Source organism: Prunus mume, linkage group LG2, assembly GCF_029339155.1.
Source record: "Prunus mume cultivar Tortuosa linkage group LG2, ASM2933915v1, whole genome shotgun sequence".
NCBI lineage: Eukaryota > Viridiplantae > Streptophyta > Magnoliopsida > Rosales > Rosaceae > Prunus > Prunus mume.
Window position 1 is genome coordinate 25,988 of NC_142699.1, and position 17,703 is coordinate 43,690.

General features: G+C 39.0%; 2 protein-coding genes, 1 long non-coding RNA gene and 1 pseudogene across 9 annotated transcripts; 2 read left to right on the top strand and 2 right to left on the bottom strand.

The window, feature by feature from the left end:
- Positions 1-97: 97 nt before the first annotated feature.
- LOC148919357 (uncharacterized) lies at positions 98-4,764 on the bottom strand (annotated as a pseudogene). The gene is made up of 3 exons (XR_016124212.1): positions 4,741-4,764; positions 862-1,124; positions 98-702 (listed from the first exon to the last, which is right to left on the bottom strand). The product of XR_016124212.1 is annotated as an uncharacterized LOC148919357 (transcript).
- Positions 4,765-5,662: 898 nt separating this feature from the next.
- LOC148919358 (uncharacterized) lies at positions 5,663-6,914 on the top strand. The gene is made up of 2 exons (XR_016124281.1): positions 5,663-5,840; positions 5,971-6,914. It is a non-coding gene; the product is annotated as an uncharacterized LOC148919358 (long non-coding RNA).
- An 843-nt stretch (positions 6,915-7,757) lies between these two features.
- Positions 7,758-10,307, top strand: LOC148919359 (12-oxophytodienoate reductase 2-like). 3 transcript variants are annotated; one of them, XM_089047260.1, is made up of 5 exons: positions 7,758-7,864; positions 8,634-8,774; positions 8,859-8,989; positions 9,153-9,329; positions 9,554-10,307. In XM_089047260.1, the coding sequence occupies exons 1-5, from the start codon at positions 7,794-7,796 to the stop codon at positions 10,144-10,146; spliced, it is 1,113 nt and encodes a 370-aa protein (XP_088903386.1). In that variant the 5' UTR covers positions 7,758-7,793; the 3' UTR covers positions 10,147-10,307. The 3 variants fall into 3 exon arrangements, with proteins under 3 accessions (XP_088903386.1, XP_088903387.1, XP_088903388.1); XM_089047261.1 differs by lacking the exon at positions 7,758-7,864 and adding an exon at positions 7,966-8,499; XM_089047262.1 differs by lacking the exon at positions 7,758-7,864 and adding an exon at positions 8,392-8,413.
- Positions 10,308-10,535: 228 nt separating this feature from the next.
- On the bottom strand, positions 10,536-17,528 carry LOC148919360 (uncharacterized). 4 transcript variants are annotated; one of them, XR_016124666.1, is made up of 4 exons: positions 17,385-17,521; positions 17,192-17,268; positions 11,493-11,696; positions 10,536-10,914 (listed from the first exon to the last, which is right to left on the bottom strand). XR_016124666.1 is itself a non-coding variant. In XM_089047266.1 (4 exons), the coding sequence occupies exons 1-4, from the start codon at positions 17,417-17,419 to the stop codon at positions 10,750-10,752; spliced, it is 477 nt and encodes a 158-aa protein (XP_088903392.1). In that variant the 5' UTR covers positions 17,420-17,528; the 3' UTR covers positions 10,536-10,749. The 4 variants fall into 4 exon arrangements, 2 of the variants coding, with proteins under 2 accessions (XP_088903392.1, XP_088903393.1); XM_089047266.1 differs by having other exon boundaries at positions 17,389-17,528; XR_016124667.1 differs by lacking the exons at positions 17,192-17,268; positions 17,385-17,521 and adding an exon at positions 11,849-12,168.
- Between the last annotated feature and the right edge of the window lie 175 nt (positions 17,529-17,703).

Sequence of the window (17,703 nt, forward strand, 5' to 3'; positions counted from 1 at the left end):
GACATATTATCCGATCTTGTTTTCATTTTCATTTTTTTTAATATGAAAAAAATGTGAATTTAACAAATTATCATCATTTAATTAATCATTAGCCCTACAAGTTTTCTCCAGAAAAAATATAAATAAAATAAAATTGGTGTCACACTCCAAAAGAATCTGAGGTTTGCCTCAAAGGTGTTTATGCAAGTTCCATGTGTCAAAACTCAAAAGCTATCCGCCCCTAATGTAAATTTACTGCGGCTATTCAAACAAACATTTCCAACCAGCAAACGATTGCCAAACAAAGTTAATTTGTAACCATAGAGAGAGTCCTCCATCAAGATCTTGGAAGGTAAATTAATCTTTTTGAAGTGCCTCTACCAGTGTGGGGTCTCTCTAAGTGTGTCTGTGCATTAGTGTTACTTACCCAATTTGGCTCTTCAACAAATTTAACCATCCATTATGCACTTGGCACGATGATTCAAACACAATAATTGTCTTAAGGTGCATACCTTCTCATTTCTAATTAATCGAAGATGTTGAACAAGAGCATGAACTTTCCGTTCATGAGGTTCCATGACAACAGCTCTTCTATTTTCAAGAAGTGGCCTTCCTCTACTGGGCATATCCTTATAGGCTTTGATGCAAATGGTAAAGCAGCCTGCAATGACTTAGGAATCAAATCACCAATGGGTTGAACTTCTTCAGCTTCCTTTCAATTGGCTGTTGACACAAGAACATGAAATTAAGTACCATTGGATAACACAAAAAAAAACTGAAGAAAGAAAACAATAGCAGTACTGCCGGGGCAGAATTGAGAGAAATCATGTACCACTGCAATAATAAGCAGCCTCACTGTGAGCCCCTCATATCATAGATTACCTTGTAAAGTGAATCTTTGTTAACAGGAATAGGAATATTATGTTCTCTCCTCAATTCAGCAGTAGTTTTCATCCTTTGCCAGGTCTTATCACGAGGTTGCAGTGATGTCGTCAATGGGTTGTAAAACTGAGGAACTTCAACTTGGGTTCAAGCACGCTAAAAAACAATGTCACTCATCTTGATTTTATCCTCAAAGGTGCACCTATGGCTATCCCTTCTTTTGGTTGTCCACCCATCTTTTTCGGTTGGTTGCCAATTTTTCTCTAATAGAGGCGGAGCCCACTAACACAATGAGTCTCACGCCTATTAGACCAATTCCAACGGCCTACCTTTTGCCCGGGCAAGGGGGCCCTGGGCCCAAAAAAGGTTTCCAGTAGACAAACGCTGCCAGGGCTGTTGGTGGGCTCCACAAGCCTGGGCTGGCCCAAAGGCAAGAATTGGGTTTATTGACGTCAACAACAAAAAATTATAATAAAAATAATAATAAAAAGAATCTATAAAAATACTTAAAATTTTCAGAATTTTTTTTTAATAAATACTTAGTCATATTCTTTACTTCCCACACCAAAACTCTATACAAATTCCTCTTCTCATATCTCATGTGAATAGTGGTTGCCATGGTAATGGATGGAAACACTACAAGCCTTTTACAAGGGTCACTATTTATGTGAATAGTAACAGCCTTTGTCTTGCCCTTGCCATTTGCCATGACAAATGAGTGGAAGTGCTCTTAGAGAGATGGTACACAAGTTGATATCTAAAGAGTTGGATAAATTATACAATGGTACCGTATCACCACGTCAGCTGGTGATACTTCCATTCAAAATATGCCACGTATTATTATTATTTTTAAATAATTAAATCTTTTTTTATACAGCTGGACTTTAATTATGTTTTTATCTTTAAAATAAAATTGAGAAAATAAGAATATCCAAAAGACAGAAGAACCACCGCCCAACCCAACCCTGGCTCCCTTGACTGACGTGCCCTCCCTATCATTTTCTTCCTCCGTCCATCTCTCTATTCCATAAACAACAACCATATCTCTATTTCATTGGATCGAAGTGCAGAGAGCGTCATAACGCCTTTTTTTTGGGGCTGATTTTTCTCCACAATATTACCAAAGGGATTAAGATTCTCCTTCTCCTCCTCCTCCTCCATCACTCACTTCCTAATACATATTAAGACCAAAAACACCAACCCAGTTTACAGTTTACTTTTTTTTTCTTGAGCTATGCTTGAAAATGAAAACCCAAGTTTAAGATTTAGAATTTTTTTCGAACTGGGTTTAAGTGATGGATACTCCTGACATACTTAGAATATATGATATTGGTTTTGTTTTCTGCTCCCATGGTTTAAGAGATCTTGCAGATTTTTATGGAGAGAGAGAGGAGGGGGTGGCAAGTAGTGGGAGTGGGGAAATTGGGTTGGGTTGGGGTGGGAGGGAGGTGGTTATGGCGTCTTTTGGTTTTTTGTCTTTCTAAAATTTTATTCTAAATGTAAATAATGAATTTTAAATACAGCTTGTAAAAAAATCAAATTTATTAAAAAAAAATTGACACGTAGCATATTTTGAGTGGAAGTGTATCGCAGCTAACGTGGTGATACGGTACTATTCTATAATTTCTCCTAAAGTTGGTCTCCCTAACATTTTCCTAAAATTATTCAAAGTAAATTAAATTAGCATCATGGGTCATATGAGGAAATATGCCTATCTACGCCCAGAACATTAATTACAATGAAGGATGCTAAGAGCATCCACAATGGGCTCCCTAAACCATCTCCTTAGACAAATTTTAAGGAGGCATTGTAAAAATGCAACTCCAACCATGCTCCCTATCCACCTCCTAAAATAGGGAGTCCTCTAGGAGCTCCTAAATTTGAGGAGAGAGAAAAGACTCCTAGTGACTCCCTATAATTTAATGCTGCTTTATTTAATGAGCATTTCAAACCTTAATTTAATGCTAACTATTTTTTATTTTATTTTTTTAATAGAGATAGACCAATCAAAAAAGAGTTATAACATTTATGACTCTCCAAATTAGGGAGTATGGTTGGAGATGAAATTTTTTAGAGAGCTCCTAAAATAGCTTTCTTATATTTTTAGCTAAGAAATAGAGAGCATCATTGTGGATGCTCTAATATGCATATGTTTCTGCTACCTATATATATGCACTATGCAGTAACAACACCAGCTCAAGAGTAAAGATGAAATGAAAATCATTCAAATTAGACGACGGAGCTATTCATGCTTTCATATATGGTATGGAAGAGTTTAATTGCCAGAATGAATATTAAACTGGCAAAATCCACATGGACAAATAAAAACTGCACACACACACACACAAATATATATATCTATATATATACATATATATATATGGGGCCGGATCCGTGGCACTATATTTTTTACACAAGTTTGACACAATTTTTGGGCCATTAGATTACTCTACCTTTAATAGTTGAGATTAAACATGACATGGCAAAATAATATTTTTCTCTTTAATTAATATTTATACATTAGGATTAAAATTCTGATACCATATTAATTAAGAATTCATTCTCTCTCATCTAATTGATTATCTTTAATTAATTCATTCTCTCTCTTTCTTCTACAAAGAATTGACGCATCCTTCTTTGCCTTTGTTTCTTCTTTCTCTCTCTCTCTCTCTCGTCCCCAAACCAGCTTCTTAATTAATATTTGCATTGTGGTTTCATATCGTTTTCATTTTCCTCCTAAATTTCTTCCTTTCACTTTTTTTTTGATGTCTAAGAGGTGGAAGACCTGACTATCATCAGATAAAAGCTATAGGCAGATCTGACTGGTTTCATATCATTTTCATTTGCCAATTCAATCAAAGAGCTGAGAACTTGAGAGATCAATATAGGCAGATAGAAAATGGATTAAACATAATCTGGCAGTGTGAATCGGGTTGAGGCAAGGCCAGCTTTAAAGGTTGTAAAAGCAGAGGAAGCAGAGTCGACAAGGTAGAGTCACACGACAAGGTAGAGTCACACAATCTATGGAGCAAGCAATAAATCTTGAGTTTCCTACCAGAACATAGCATATTAAGTCTCACGCATTTGATCGATTTTGGTTCTGGTAGGGGGTTTTGATTGATGACTGTTGTGTGCTCCTCTCTCAATTCCAGTCATCTTCCGTGGCCCATGTGCCTAGGCTTTGTAATCGAGTTGCTAACAGGCTTTGCCTTGTTTGCTTTTCATTTACTCCGAGATTGTTTTTGGTTTGGTGAGGCCCCTGAGCTTGTTCAGGATCTCCTCACCCAAGACTGTTGCCTCAATTAATCTTCAATGCAATTGATCGATTTATTTCCAAAAAAAAAAGTCTCACGCATAATCTATTAAGATATTATCAAGTGTGGAGAGAAAGTATAGCTTCAGTCAACTTATATTCTAAATCATTAGAGAGAGAGAGAGAGAGAGAGAGAGAGAGAGATTAGATTACCAAGAAAAAATAGATATTACCAAGAAGAGAGATTACGTTTCCAAGAAAAAAGGGAGGAGAGGAGAGGAGAGGAGAGGAGAGGAGAGAGAGAGAGAGAGAGAGAGAGAGAGAGAGAGAGAGAGAGAGATTAGATTACCAAGAAAAAATGGATATTACCAAGAAGAGAGATTTCGTTTCTAAGAAAAAAGGGAGGAGAGAAAATAATTTTATTTTATTTTTATGAGAGAGAAAATAAAATTAATGATTGTTTATTTAAAACATTAAAACTATTTGTCATGTTAGATTTAATCTCAACCATTAAAAATGGAGTAATCTAATGACCCAAAAATTGTGTCAAAACTTGTGTCAAAAATATAGTGTCACGGATCCGCCCCTATATATATATATGAGACGTAAACATCAAACAAGCATACCTTTTTCACCCGCCTGGATGCCATTAGCGTCAATAGCAGCTCCTTCAAATCGAGCTATTTTGAGATCTGACGTAAACGTATCTTTTACAAGTGCAGTGTTCTTGAAGATCTTGCAGGGGTAACCAACTAGTTTGAGTTTCTTCACTATTTGTGATGCGTGGTTGAACTCAAGCACAACTGCAGTTGCTGTGATCCTAAACTGCTCCTCCTAGACCAAAGAAAGTAGTTTAGGAATGAAGAAAAGGTATAAACATTAAATTCAAAAAAGTTAAATGAAAAGAGAGAAATAAATAACGCACACATGAGAACGAGAAAGGTGGCACTTGAAGGTAGACTATTTGACCACTTTCTTTTTATCAACATTAATTTAATGGAATGGACAATATTGGTTAACAGAATAAAACACAAGGAACAAATCGGCTAAATTGAAAACACGGGACTAAATTGGCCAAATGGGTAAAACACATGGACTATTTTAACATTTAAGCCTTCTTAAAAACTAACAATTATGAAAGTAAGTGGTAAATTTTGGCTATTTTTGATAAAAACTCAAACTCAATGTGTTTATTCTCTTAACCGGCTGAACCCAAATCTTCCTCTTTTGTTTAAAATTACTTTTCATCTTGTACATTTGAATCATCCCAGAAGTGCAGCAGCAAATATAAATTTGGAATCCAAGTACTTAGGGAGGTGTTAAGATTTTAAAAGACTATTTTAGGATAAAAAAGTCTGGTGGTATTCAATTACGACTTTTAAATAATCTAAACAAGTCTTGTGGTATTCCATTGAGACTATTATGATTTTTAAAAGAGGGTGTTAAAATCACGTGGTATTCAATTAATACTTTAAACAAGTAACAAAAAATCTTATGGTATTCAAAAATTTACTAACTTCGAAGGATTTTTTAAAATGTGAAATTGTGTGAGACTTTTTAGTAGGAGGTATAAATACCAAACTCTATCTCAAATCCCACTGTGGCATGAGATTTTTCACGTGAGATTATTTTTTTCTCTAGAAAAGATGAACACCAAGCTCTGCCGAAGGACCTGCCAAAACCTATCGATCCAGATCACAAAACCACCCTCTCCAGCGATCCCCAGGTAATCTGCCCTCTACATGGCTCATGCTGGTCTTGACTTTACAATTTTTATACTTTACGTTGTGGGCAAGCTCTTAAAGGAATACTTAGACCAATTCAGTGGGCTGTGCTTTGTTTAATTCCTCTCAAAGGTATACAACGAAGTCTGGGTATTGTTGCAGCATCTGTTTAATTCCTCTCAGCTGTTCTTGTAATCCTCAGCTCTCAGCTGGTTCCCACCATCTGTTCGACGAAATGCCTCAAAGAGGCTGCAGCAGCTGGGAACCAATATGCCATTGTCCAGGGATGTTAACTTACCTGGTATGCCATTTGTGACTGAAACAAAAGCCCAGGAGGACCTCCCTGTCCCTACCCTTTGTAAATCAGAAACCGTTTCAGGTTTGGTATTTGCTAAGACAAAAAGATCCCCAGGCAAAGTTTTGTATGGTTACTTCCCACGATCATTGAATCTGTTTCTCCAGCAATCAACCTTGATATCATATACATTTTCTCCATAAGGGCCATAAGGATTGCATTTTCACAACCAACAACTTCAGCAAAAGGTGCTCTGTTAATGGTTTCCATACTTGATTGCACCTGTGCTCGAGTTTCTTCTAATAAAGGATATAAATAAGAAGAAAAATAATGCTGAACCGAATCAAATGATTCAGGAAGTTTTTGCACCTGAAACAGTACTAAACAGTACTCAAAGAGGCTCACTAGCTCAGGTGGAATATACTCTAGTGGGGTTTCAGCTCAAGACTCTGTTAGTAAAGGAGATAATGTTTCTGACAATCTAGTTGCAACTGAAAACAAAATGGTAAATTATCTTGATGATGGGGTAATTAGTGACAATATGACAAGTAGTGATGTAGTCGAGGATCAAAAAGTTGAGATGCGGCAGAACTTGACTGAACTTGAAGGTAGTGTTCAAGCAGCAAGGGACGATGGTTTTGCTAATAGGGTACTACCACTGATTCTGTCGAATGAGATGTAATTCAGCTGAAAATGCAGCAACCCAAATCTAAACTTGTTCCATGTTGAGGAGACTGTGGTTTTCTCTTTCTTAATATGAAGTATAAATTATTTCAGCTTTGTTTTTTTGGTTGTGGAATTTTGCTCAATGTGCATGGTAGAAAGAATTAACCCAACTTTGTGTTTTTATTATCTTTGATTCTTGCCACCATTCAAGAGGGGCTAATGGTTTCTAGCATAATTGCAGTTAGCATTGTCAGTTTCAAAAAAAACAAAACCAAAACTTATTTAGCTGATGTGGTATATTCTAAGCCATCGGATTTCTTAAACTCATAATCTGTTAAATCCATATGGTCCTTTTAAATCTTTTAAATCTTGATATAAATCTTTTAAAATACATAAGTAAAAAATCTTGATTATAAAAAATCCATTAATAAAATCCTATATGTCATTACATTTTGCTTAAATCCACAAGACTTTTTTATCCCTAAATAGTCTTTTAAAATCCCAATTGAATACACCCCATTAGTTTTGACTTGTAGACAGATATTCAAAAGGGTCCCAATTGCTTGACCTTGAATTGTTCAAGCCACCTATTGAAGCGCCTTGTGACTTTGGGTCTGCATCAAACTTCGTCCAAACACAATTCATTCAGTAAGACATAAGGAAATTCAAACATCCGAATAATCACAAGTCACTGCATACGTAGCCCCACAATGAGCTGTTTAATGACGTTCGTATTTAGGCGGGTGCTGATTTATTTGTACTTCTAACAATTATTAGTAATGTAATTTCAATAACAACCCGGACCTAAAGAGCTTGAAAAGTGTGATTCAGATGTAATTTCAATAACAAGCACGTAATTGCAAACATCATCAAACGTCTCAATGTCTTGTCTTTGGGTTCCTACTAAATGTATAAAACCCCAATTGGGGTCTTCCATTCATTTCCAAAGCAAAAAGGAAAAAAACCACAACGCAGAGGCCAAGTGCAAGATAACATGCCTGCTCAACCTCCCACAGTTCCTCTCCTTACTCCTTACAAAATGGGAAAGTTCAACCTTTCTCATAGGTACTTAAATCTCTTGTACATTGCATTATTGATTAGATATTGCAGCAAGCTGGCGATCTGTTTTTCTAAATCTCTTAAAATGGGTTTGTTGGTGCCACCATGCCAATTAGGAGTCCACTACTTGTCCACACCATGTATTGTCCCGACCTTAACCACTTAGGTACAATTAGGAGAGTATTCTCCATTGTGGGACTTACACATCATGACTTGTATTTAGCCACCTACACCAACGATCTTCATCTTGGAGAGTTCTAAGTCAAGGTAACCCACCCATTACAACACTCTCACTTTTCAAAGATGGCATGGTCCACACAACTACACCTCTTCCGACAAGGATTTCTTGAACCTCGCTAGGAGCTCTTGCCCCACCTCCAACAACAGTTTAGTCCACTTAGAAGTTAGAAGCAGGCGTTTGTGGAAATTCCGAGTTGGCTAACAAGAAAAAGAATTTTACTTCTTGTGTTTTGCCGAATGAAGTTGTTTACCTATATCAGCAGTTTCTTTCACCATGCATTTTATTGTCCTTTCTGCCTTGATCATTTCATAATGGTTTATCTCTTGCTTATTTTTCTTAAATATTTAGGATAATTATTTGCCGGGGCTAGTTATGTTGTTCTCTTTTAAAGCTATCACAGGTGATGTAGTTATATAGTTGTGATAGTTTCCTACCAGGAAAGATCAATGCTTATATTTGTAATTTGTTTCTCATCCACATGTCATCTTCTTTTACTCTATTGTATCTCTAATTTATTTTCTCTGCCATTTCCAGAATTGTTTTACCACCACTGGCTAGAATGAGATCATACAATAATATTCCACAGCCACATGCCATCTTATACTACTCTCAGAGAACATCTCAAGGGGGTCTTCTCATAGCTGAAGCCACTTTTGTTTCTGAAACAGATCAAGGGTAATTTTAAGAAGAGTAGCTTTCCATTTTATTTTACGTTTGGTTTTTTCAATGAAATTAATTACATAAATTTAATATCTAAAGGTGGGTGAATAATCCTGGTTTATGGACAACGGAGCAAGTTGAAGCTTGGAAACCGATTGTTGATGCTGTTCATGCTAAAGGCGGTGTCTTCTTCTGTCAGATTGTGCATCCGGGGAGGATTTCAAATAGCGGTGCGTTACTGTCTTTTACCTTTATGACTTCACTTCTATAATAGAAAGACTTATGAGCAATTAGACCATTGAAGCATCAGGAAGCTGATTTTTCATGACCATAATGTATTGAGCTCAGATTGTGATTCTGTTTCTGTCTCTGTCTCTCTCTCTTTGCTTGCAGGTTTCCAGCCAAGGGGACAAACTCCAATCTCTTCTACTGACAAGCCACTAACCTCACAAATACTAACTAATGGCGCTGCTCTTGCTGAATACACACCTCCAAGACGATTAAGGACAGATGAGATTCCACAGATTGTCAATGATTTTAGACTTGCTGCAAGGAATGCTATCGAAGCTGGTAAATATAAAATAAGATTTGCAAGAAATAAAAATGGAACATAATTCATAAGCCAAATGTAGCTATTAACGAAAAACACGCCAGATTGATTCTTGAATTGAATTGTGTTGGTTTAGAGTCTCATATTGTTTAATGTTTTAACTTTGTAATCATATGATTCAGTTTTGTCTAATTTTAACTTTGTAACATCTTCGCTGAATGGAAAATGCTTGGCTGATATATAGGCTTTGATGGGGTTGAAATTCATGGGGCACATGGCTACCTGATTGATCAGTTTATGAAAGACCAAGTGAACGATCGAACAGATGAATATGGTGGATCGCTGGAGAATCGTTGCCGGTTCCCCCTGGAAATCGTTGAAGCTGTTGCTAATGAGATAGGAGCAGATAAAGTTGGAATTAGATTATCTCCATTTGCCGACTATATGGAATCAGGGGATTCGAATCCGAAAGCATTAGGCCTTTATATGGCCAAATCCTTGAACAAATACGGGATCCTGTACTGCCATGTGGTTGAGCCAAGAATGAAGACAGTTGGAGACAAAAGTGAAACCCCTTACAGTCTTCTGCCCATGAGAGAAGCTTTCAAAGGCACCTTCATTGCTGCTGGTGGTTTTGACAGGGAAGATGGGAACAATGCTGTGGCAAAGGGCCATGCAGATCTTATTGCTTATGGACGTTGGTTCTTGGCTAATCCAGATTTGCCCAGGAGATTTGAGCTTAATGCTCCTCTAAATAAGTACAACCGAGAGACATTCTATACATCCGATCCGGTTATTGGTTACACTGATTATCCATTTCTTGAAACTACTGCTTAAGTTTCCTGCAGCCCAAGGAAGCTTGAACATACTTGGATATTAATCTGCTTATTCGTATTGTTACCATTCTTCCAGTATATGTATAAGTAGATAGAAAATAAAAGGTGAAAAAAAGTTGTCATTTTTTTATGGTGGAATGAAACTTGTCATTGGGTTTGGTATATTATGTTTCTGTGTTGGCTAATATTTGTATCAAGTGTTTCTGTGTGCGGCAGCCTCACCCAAAATTGTTCTCCTGTCAGTAAATGCCACTAGACCAGCTGATGAGAATAAAAGTAGATGAGGTCTAACATGTATTGCATTTAATTGCATCAAAGCTTCCTATAAATGACATTTTAATTTCATGGTCTCATCCAATCCAATGTACCTAAAAAAACCACATACTCGGATGCCAAAGAATGAACATATGATACATGTTGAAGGTTATGAATACAAATTGCATATTGACAATTCCCACAAGTAGTTTTGATCTCAGCAATCCCTGAGGTCATGTTTCTGAGAGAGTATCAAATCCTAGAGTATCTACCGCGTTTTCTTTTCCGGCAGCACACTGACCTAGTTTCCTCAAGCCACAGAAACAGTTGGCAAAAGTTTGTGCATCCATCAGTCCTCTGCATTTCTCCTGATTTTTTTCTTCAGTTTGTCTTGCTCCCGATATCTCTCTCGTCGTTCTTCTCTCTGGCACTTTTTCGACAATTGCTCTTCTTTGGCTTTCTGCACTTCAATTTCTTTCCTTTTTTTATCATCCTTTAGCTTGCGCTTCTTTATCTGCAAGAGCCAAAGTGAAGTTAAAATACTTTAAAAAATAATAGGTTGATGATAAGGGACACTCTCTGGCATAATATTGTCACCATAAAATACCAGCTGTGTATGCGCTCTGGTGTAAGGGCAACATAACAAAAAAGACAAATAAGGTTCTCATAGCATGAATGCACTCTAGATTAGCCCTACAAGTTTCCCCCAGAAAAAGTATAAATAAATATAAATTAAAATTGGTGTCACACTCCAAAAGAGTCTGAGGTTTGCCTCAAAGGTGTTTATGCAAGTTCCGTGTGTCAAAACTCAAAAGCAATCCTCCCCCAATGTAAATTTACCACGGCTATTCAAACAAACATTTCCAAGCAGCAAACGATTGCCAAACAAAGTTAATTTGTAACCATAGAAAAAGTCCTCCATCAAGATCTTGGAAGGTAAATTAATCTTTTTGGAGTGCCTCTGCCAGTGTGGTCTCTCTAAGTGTGGCTGTGCATTAGTTACTTAACCAATTTGGCTCTCCAACAAATTTAACGATCAATTATGCACTTGGCACGACGGTTCAAACACAATAATTGTCTTAAGGTGCATACCTTCTCATTTCTAATTAATCGAAGATGTTGAACAAGAGCATGAACTTTCCGTTCATGAGGTTCCATGACAACAGCTCTTCTATTTTCAGGAAGTGGCCTTCCTCTACTGGGTATATCCTTAGGCTTTGATGCAAATGGCAAAGCAGCCTGCAATGACTTAGGAATCACCAATGGGTTGAACTTCTTCAGCTTCCTTTCAAGTGGCTGTTGACACAAGAACATGAAATTAAGTACCATTGGATAACACACAAAAACTGAAGAAAGAAAACAAGCAGTACGGCCGGGGCAGAATTGAGAGAGACCATGTACCACTGCAATAAGCAGCCTCATTGTGAGCCCCTCATATCATAGATTACCTTTTAAAGTGAATCGTCAAAAAAGCATCTATTTCAAAACAAATGTTTAAGGCAGGGAGCACACCGAACCCAGATGAAATAGAGAGGAACAGAGAGGGGCGGAGAGATTTCAGTGGAGGAGGGAAAGGGGCTGGGGCTGGGGCTGGGCTGCGTGGAGAAGAGAGAGAAGCTGGGCTGAGAGATTTCACAGGCTAGAGGAGATAAGGGTTGGCTGTTGTGGCTATGTCCGATAGGAAGGGAGGGGGAGGATCGCGTTCGCCGGACATGGGTGATTGGGAGGGGCGTTGGACTATGGGAAGTGAAAATATTTTCAAATAGATTAAATTTTTAGTTTTTGTTTTCACTTTTGTTACTTTTTCCTCACATCCTCCCCTCTCATCTTTCCTCTCATTCTCACTTTCATTCTCCTTTTTTTTCGATATACACTCTGACACAAAAAGTGAAAACTAAAAACTAAAATTGAAATGATTATCAAATGGGCGCCTTAGATAATTACGTGTCTTCAGAAAATTAAAAGGCAACAAACACTCACACAGTGCCAATTTTTTTGCCAGAAAGATACAAATACAGTCATGAAAAGAATAGATTAAGGGACACATACACGTTTTGTAAAGGTTAAAAAGCAAGGATTTTGGGTCAAGTTTGTCCTGTTTGCCTTTGGCTTTATTGTGAAGGCACCTTCTATAGTGCACCAGGTGCACCCATGCACCATTTGTCCTTTATGATGCTCTCAGATTTTTTTAAAAATTGGTTACCAGTTATACAAATGATCAAGTTTCCTCTTTTTGAAAATGCAATTGCATAAGGGTCATGCAATTATGCCCTTCCTGTTTGGCAATTGGCATATGATTGGACATGTTATTTTTCAATTGAGTTTATTCTTTTGACTCACGATGACATACTTATGAATTTTGCAATGGTATTTGTTTGCTTTTACAAATCTAAAGTTACCGTTTTAGACTCTTTTTTTTATGAAATGTTTGACTTTTTTTCTTCTTCTTCTGATTTCGATATGTCACCTCATTGTAAATTAAAGTATCACAGTGTTGGACCTTAGGATAACCGTCCAATTGTGAGCGATCCGAACGTCCCTTTCGGATCACACCTGCAAGATGTAATTCCTAGACCCGTAATTGGACCTTAGGATATCTCGTTCTACGTATACGCACTCGGAACTTGGGGATTTAAGTATTTAATTTGTGATTTCCGTTTTGAAGTGATTCTATATTAATTAAGGGTTCGTATCTCGAAATAGGTGCTCTGATCGATAGTATGTAACACCCCGACTCCAAATTTATCCCATATTTTAATTAATTTGAGCGAAATTAAGAATTTACCCATGGGATAGGGGTATTTTAGTCATTTTCTTACCTGGAAGGAATTTGGGAATTTCGGATGTACCGCTTGAGAGCACGGCGAGATGAGTTCGAGACACGAGTGGGCTTGAATCGAGTTGTAACGAGAGAGTTACGATCGAATGAAACTCAGTACGATCGTAAATATTTGGATATTGATTTTTGGTTAAAGGCGGAATTGCCCCGCCTCTCTCACACTCTCTCTCTCCCGCACGCCCTCTCTCTCTCTCCTGTTCGCGACGGTAAAACAATCGCCACGCTTTGACCGCCGTCGCTCGTCCGCCACCAAAGTTGACGGCCGTACCAAATGACCGCCGCCCGCTTCCTACCCCGCCAGTCCCGCCACCGCCGTGATTTCGCCGGAAAACGAGGAGAAAGCTCGTTTTGATGTAAACTTCGCCGCTTCTCCGTCGTCCGCCACCGATTCCGCAAGTGAGGTATGGTTTCACCTATTTTCCGAGCTCTAGCTGCTGTTGGGTAGGAATTGATCGATTTGTAGCGAGGCAACCTCGATTTACGAATTGGGTTTCGCCGGATTTCGGATGAGATTCCGCCACTTCCGTTTTTGGGGTACGCCCAAGAACAAAAGTGACTCCAAATTAGGTGTTTTACCTAGGTAGGAGTCTTGAGCCGTGATTTGTGGTTTTTCCGGCGATGGGTTATCGCTTGGACACCCATGCGCCGGCGCGGCACTGTAGCTGAGGGCATTTTTGTCCCAATGTGATCCTCTCGATGTCACGAGCGCGTGGGTGTGCTCGGATTTCAATTTGGATATCGTTAGAGTCCCGAACGGATATCGCATATCGCGTATTTTCTGGGTTCACTAGGTTTGGACCGTTGGATGGTCCTGAAGTTATAATATGTTGATCTAGGTATTGCCGGATTGTATAGGATTCGACGGATTGTAAACGGAGTCCCGGATACTCCGGAAATGCCAACCACAGGGTTAGGGTTTTAGTAATCGTCCGATCTCGCGATCGTGAGCGATCCGACCGTCCGATCTGGACCAAACTTGCAGGACATGTGTCCTAGAGCCTGTAGAACCTATAGGAACTTTCGGATTGGAGTTTGGAGGTTGTGGGCCCCGCAGGCCCGTTTGACCCTAGGTTGACCGTGAGACTTCCGAGATAGTCTTACCTTTATTTGAGGGTTAGAATGACCTTAGTGACAGGTCTTGAGCGTTGTTGAGTAAAATGGATATTGTGGGTTTAGGATATAAATTGGTGAATTTAAACGTGGGAGTTTATGGAATGTTTTATTGGTTGATGTTATTGTATGATATATTTAATTAATTGTGTGGATGTATAATGATATATAAGGAGATTGAATGTTAGTTTACAGTGCTATACGACTACCCCACTACTATATTGTGATTATGTTGAGACCTTTAAACCCGTGATGGCTGGTGAGAATGTAGCCAGGCCCAAGTGAACAATATGATGGCTGGTGAGAATGTAGCCAGGCCCAAGTGACAATATGATGGTTGGTGAGAATGTAGCCAGGCCCAAGTGACAATATGATGGCTGGTGAGAATGTAGCCAGGCCCAAGTGAACAATGTGATGGCTGGTGAGAATGTAGCCAAGAGACAGATGATGGTGGTGAGAATGTAGCCAGCCCACAGGAGGTCGCACGCGCCTTTGGATTAGCCGGCGTGTTGACCCTACGTGGCCGGGTGCGCCCGACGTATGAGGAGATATGATTGTGTGAGGGCTGGTGAGAATGTAGCAGGCCCAAGATGAGGTCACACGCGCCTTTGGATTAGCCGTGTTGACAGACCCATACGTGGCCGGGTGCGTCCCGATGTATGAGGGGAGATATGATTGTGTGAGGGGTGAGAATGTAGCCGTGCCTGTGGTTGAGGTCGACGCTTTTTGGATTAGCCGGCGTAGATGCACTCCCATACGAGGCCGGCGTCCCCGTATGAAGGGAGCTATGTGATTGTGTTTGGTGTGTTGTGATGGATAAATCCTAGAATGTATGAATTTATATGGATGTAATGGTTTATTTGATATCAGGAGCCAGGATTGATAGGAAAGAGCTACGTGTGGCTTGATCCCTTAGTAGAGTACGTAGGCAGCCTGGGATAGCGCCTAGGTGCAGCCACGGCCTAGACACCACTTAGGTGGTTTTATCGTATGATGCGGACCTCGTGGTTGGTCCCGAAACTTGGTTGAATTGAGGCTTGTCCGGTGGACTGAGTGAGTGAAGGTGTGCATGGATAGATTTTAAATTGGTTATGTGCATGTTTAATGCATTAAGTTATTTTGAAAACAGTGTGGACAGTTCTATTAGAATCATTTGAAGGCCAGAGGCCATTTATGTAAATTGCATGAGATTATATAGTGCGTCTGGTTGGGTTATAAAATGTGTTTTATGTGGAAATTTTGGGAATGTTCAATTTATGGAGATTCACGAAAGTCTCGGTTCTTAATCCTCTTTGGTAAAAGAGGACATAGTTTTAAGGAGTGAACCCGGCATGGTGTGATGCCGAGGTCTCCGCAAGATTCGCCTCGGTTCTGGGAAATTCAGGGTCCTGTCATAGTACACAAGCAGTGACCCTCTCAAGGTCAGGCAGCTTGGGACTATTTGTGAGTGGACTTTGTTTTCAACATATGCATGGTTTTATTGATGAAAGATTTATGCATAATGTTTTGAATGGTATATTGGATATATTAATATTAAAATGTTGAATTTGATGTTCGTATAGTGCTTTGGCAATATATTGTGGGTTTGACATATTTGAGTATCGAGAGTATGTTTGTATGGATTTTGGGGAAATTCTATATATATTGTTTATATGTGGGGTACTTGGGTTGTTGAGGTGAGATTTTGGAAGGATTTGAGTATGAGGGATTGTTGAGAGAAGATATATGATTACACTATGTAAGTACCATCCCCAGTTACTAGGCTTCCCACACGTGGCGTTGGAATTTTCGGAGTGTAAAACACTTCCCATACGTAGCGTTGGAATTTCCAGCATATGGGAAGATTATGTATATTGCTTGGGATCATCACACATGGCGTTGAAATTTCTGGTGTGTGATGATGTAGTCTGCGCACGTAGGACTTAGTATTGAGCTACACATGGCGTTGGATGTTCCGGTGTGTGAGCTATGGAGTTTCGTCCCCCGGTTGGACCGCTCATCCCTAGACGCAGGATAGCACCTGAAAATCCTGCGGGCTAGCCAAATAATCCCCCGGTTGGATTGTTTCCCCAGTACCTAGGTAGTGTGAGAAGTATATGACATATCTATAATTATATATTTATAAATATAGGTGTGAGTGTAAAGCAAGTAGAGTACATGTAGTGGGTTGGTAAGAACAATATAATTTTGGGAATGAAGTTTGTGGTTCGAGTGATTTTTGGGTTCAATGGGTTTTCGAGAAAAATGTTTTTGAGCTTTTGACTATGAATTGTGAATCTGCATGCTTTGGGCATTATTTTTACACGGTGGGGTTATTATGTTGTTTTAAATGCAAACCTTGTTTTTGTCCACTAACATGTTTTCTGTTTTGCGCCCCCCATAGTAGTTGCTCCGGAAGGTGGCAAGTCTGTGTTCGAGGCCAAATCGTTTACATCCATAGATTAGGATTCGAGTAATTTCTTTTACTCAACTGGTTGTTGTCGTAATCCAAATCTATAGATGCTCTGTTATTGCCCATGTTAGATTTTTACTTGAGGCCGGAGGCCATTTATCTGTGTACTGTTGAATGTTGAAAGCATGTCTGGTTGGGATTATATTATGTATATTATGCAAGTTGAATTTTGTTGGGTTTGTGCATTTTACAGGGAGATTCTGCCAAAATTTTGGTAGAATGTCTCGCTTTAGTAAGTGGCCCGGCATCGGATGATGTCAAGAATAAGATGGGATCTGTCCCCGCTTTCGAGGAATTTCGGGGTGGGTCCTATCAGAAATACTTTCTGCTATGATGTGAACCATCTAAATCGCACAATTAGAAAGAGAGGGAGAAAACTAGAGTTCTTACCTGCCATAGAGAGGTTGAGAGAAAGCCAGCCACAGAGATCCAGATGAGAGTGAGAGAGAAATCATAACTGTGAAAACCTAAATATAAAAAAAAACAAAGAACCCAGCGATGAAGCAGCAGCAACAAGGAAGATACCCAGACCAAAAGCCCTAGAAAGGAGAACGAAATGAAGAAGGAGAAGAAGGAGCATGACCTACTTGAGAGGAGAGGAGATGTGGTCGCCGGCATCGTCTCGTAGTCACAAAAGGAGGAGAGGAGCTGCTGTGGAAGGAATCGAACTCGAAGAGAAAGAAATGAGAAACCCAACCCTAAAAGTCGACTTGAAATGTCTCTAACTGAGAGAGCAAGTATTTTTGTCTTTTTTTTAAAAATTATTTTACCTAGAGCAACCAATTTAACCGTAACTAACAATCAACGCTTTGGATTACCCACATACCCCAACTACACATCCAATGGTCTATAATAAGTGGCGCATCAGTGCGCCTTGTGCACTTTAGGAATCCATCCTAAGA

Excerpts from the sequence above, each read along its gene's own strand:
- LOC148919360 (XM_089047266.1), bottom strand. The coding sequence starts at position 17,419 with ATGCCGGCGACCACATCTCCTCTCCTCTCAA. Across the intron at positions 11,697-17,191 it reads TCTCAACCTCTCTATGGCAG|CCACTTGAAAGGAAGCTGAA; the intron begins GTAAGAACTCTA and ends TTGTGTCAACAG. Across the intron at positions 10,915-11,492 it reads GATTAATTAGAAATGAGAAG|ATAAAGAAGCGCAAGCTAAA; the intron begins GTATGCACCTTA and ends TGGCTCTTGCAG.
- LOC148919359 (XM_089047260.1), top strand. The coding sequence starts at position 7,794 with ATGCCTGCTCAACCTCCCACAGTTCCTCTCCTTACTCCTTACAAAATG. Across the intron at positions 8,775-8,858 it reads GTTTCTGAAACAGATCAAGG|GTGGGTGAATAATCCTGGTT; the intron begins GTAATTTTAAGA and ends TAATATCTAAAG. Across the intron at positions 9,330-9,553 it reads AAGGAATGCTATCGAAGCTG|GCTTTGATGGGGTTGAAATT; the intron begins GTAAATATAAAA and ends GCTGATATATAG.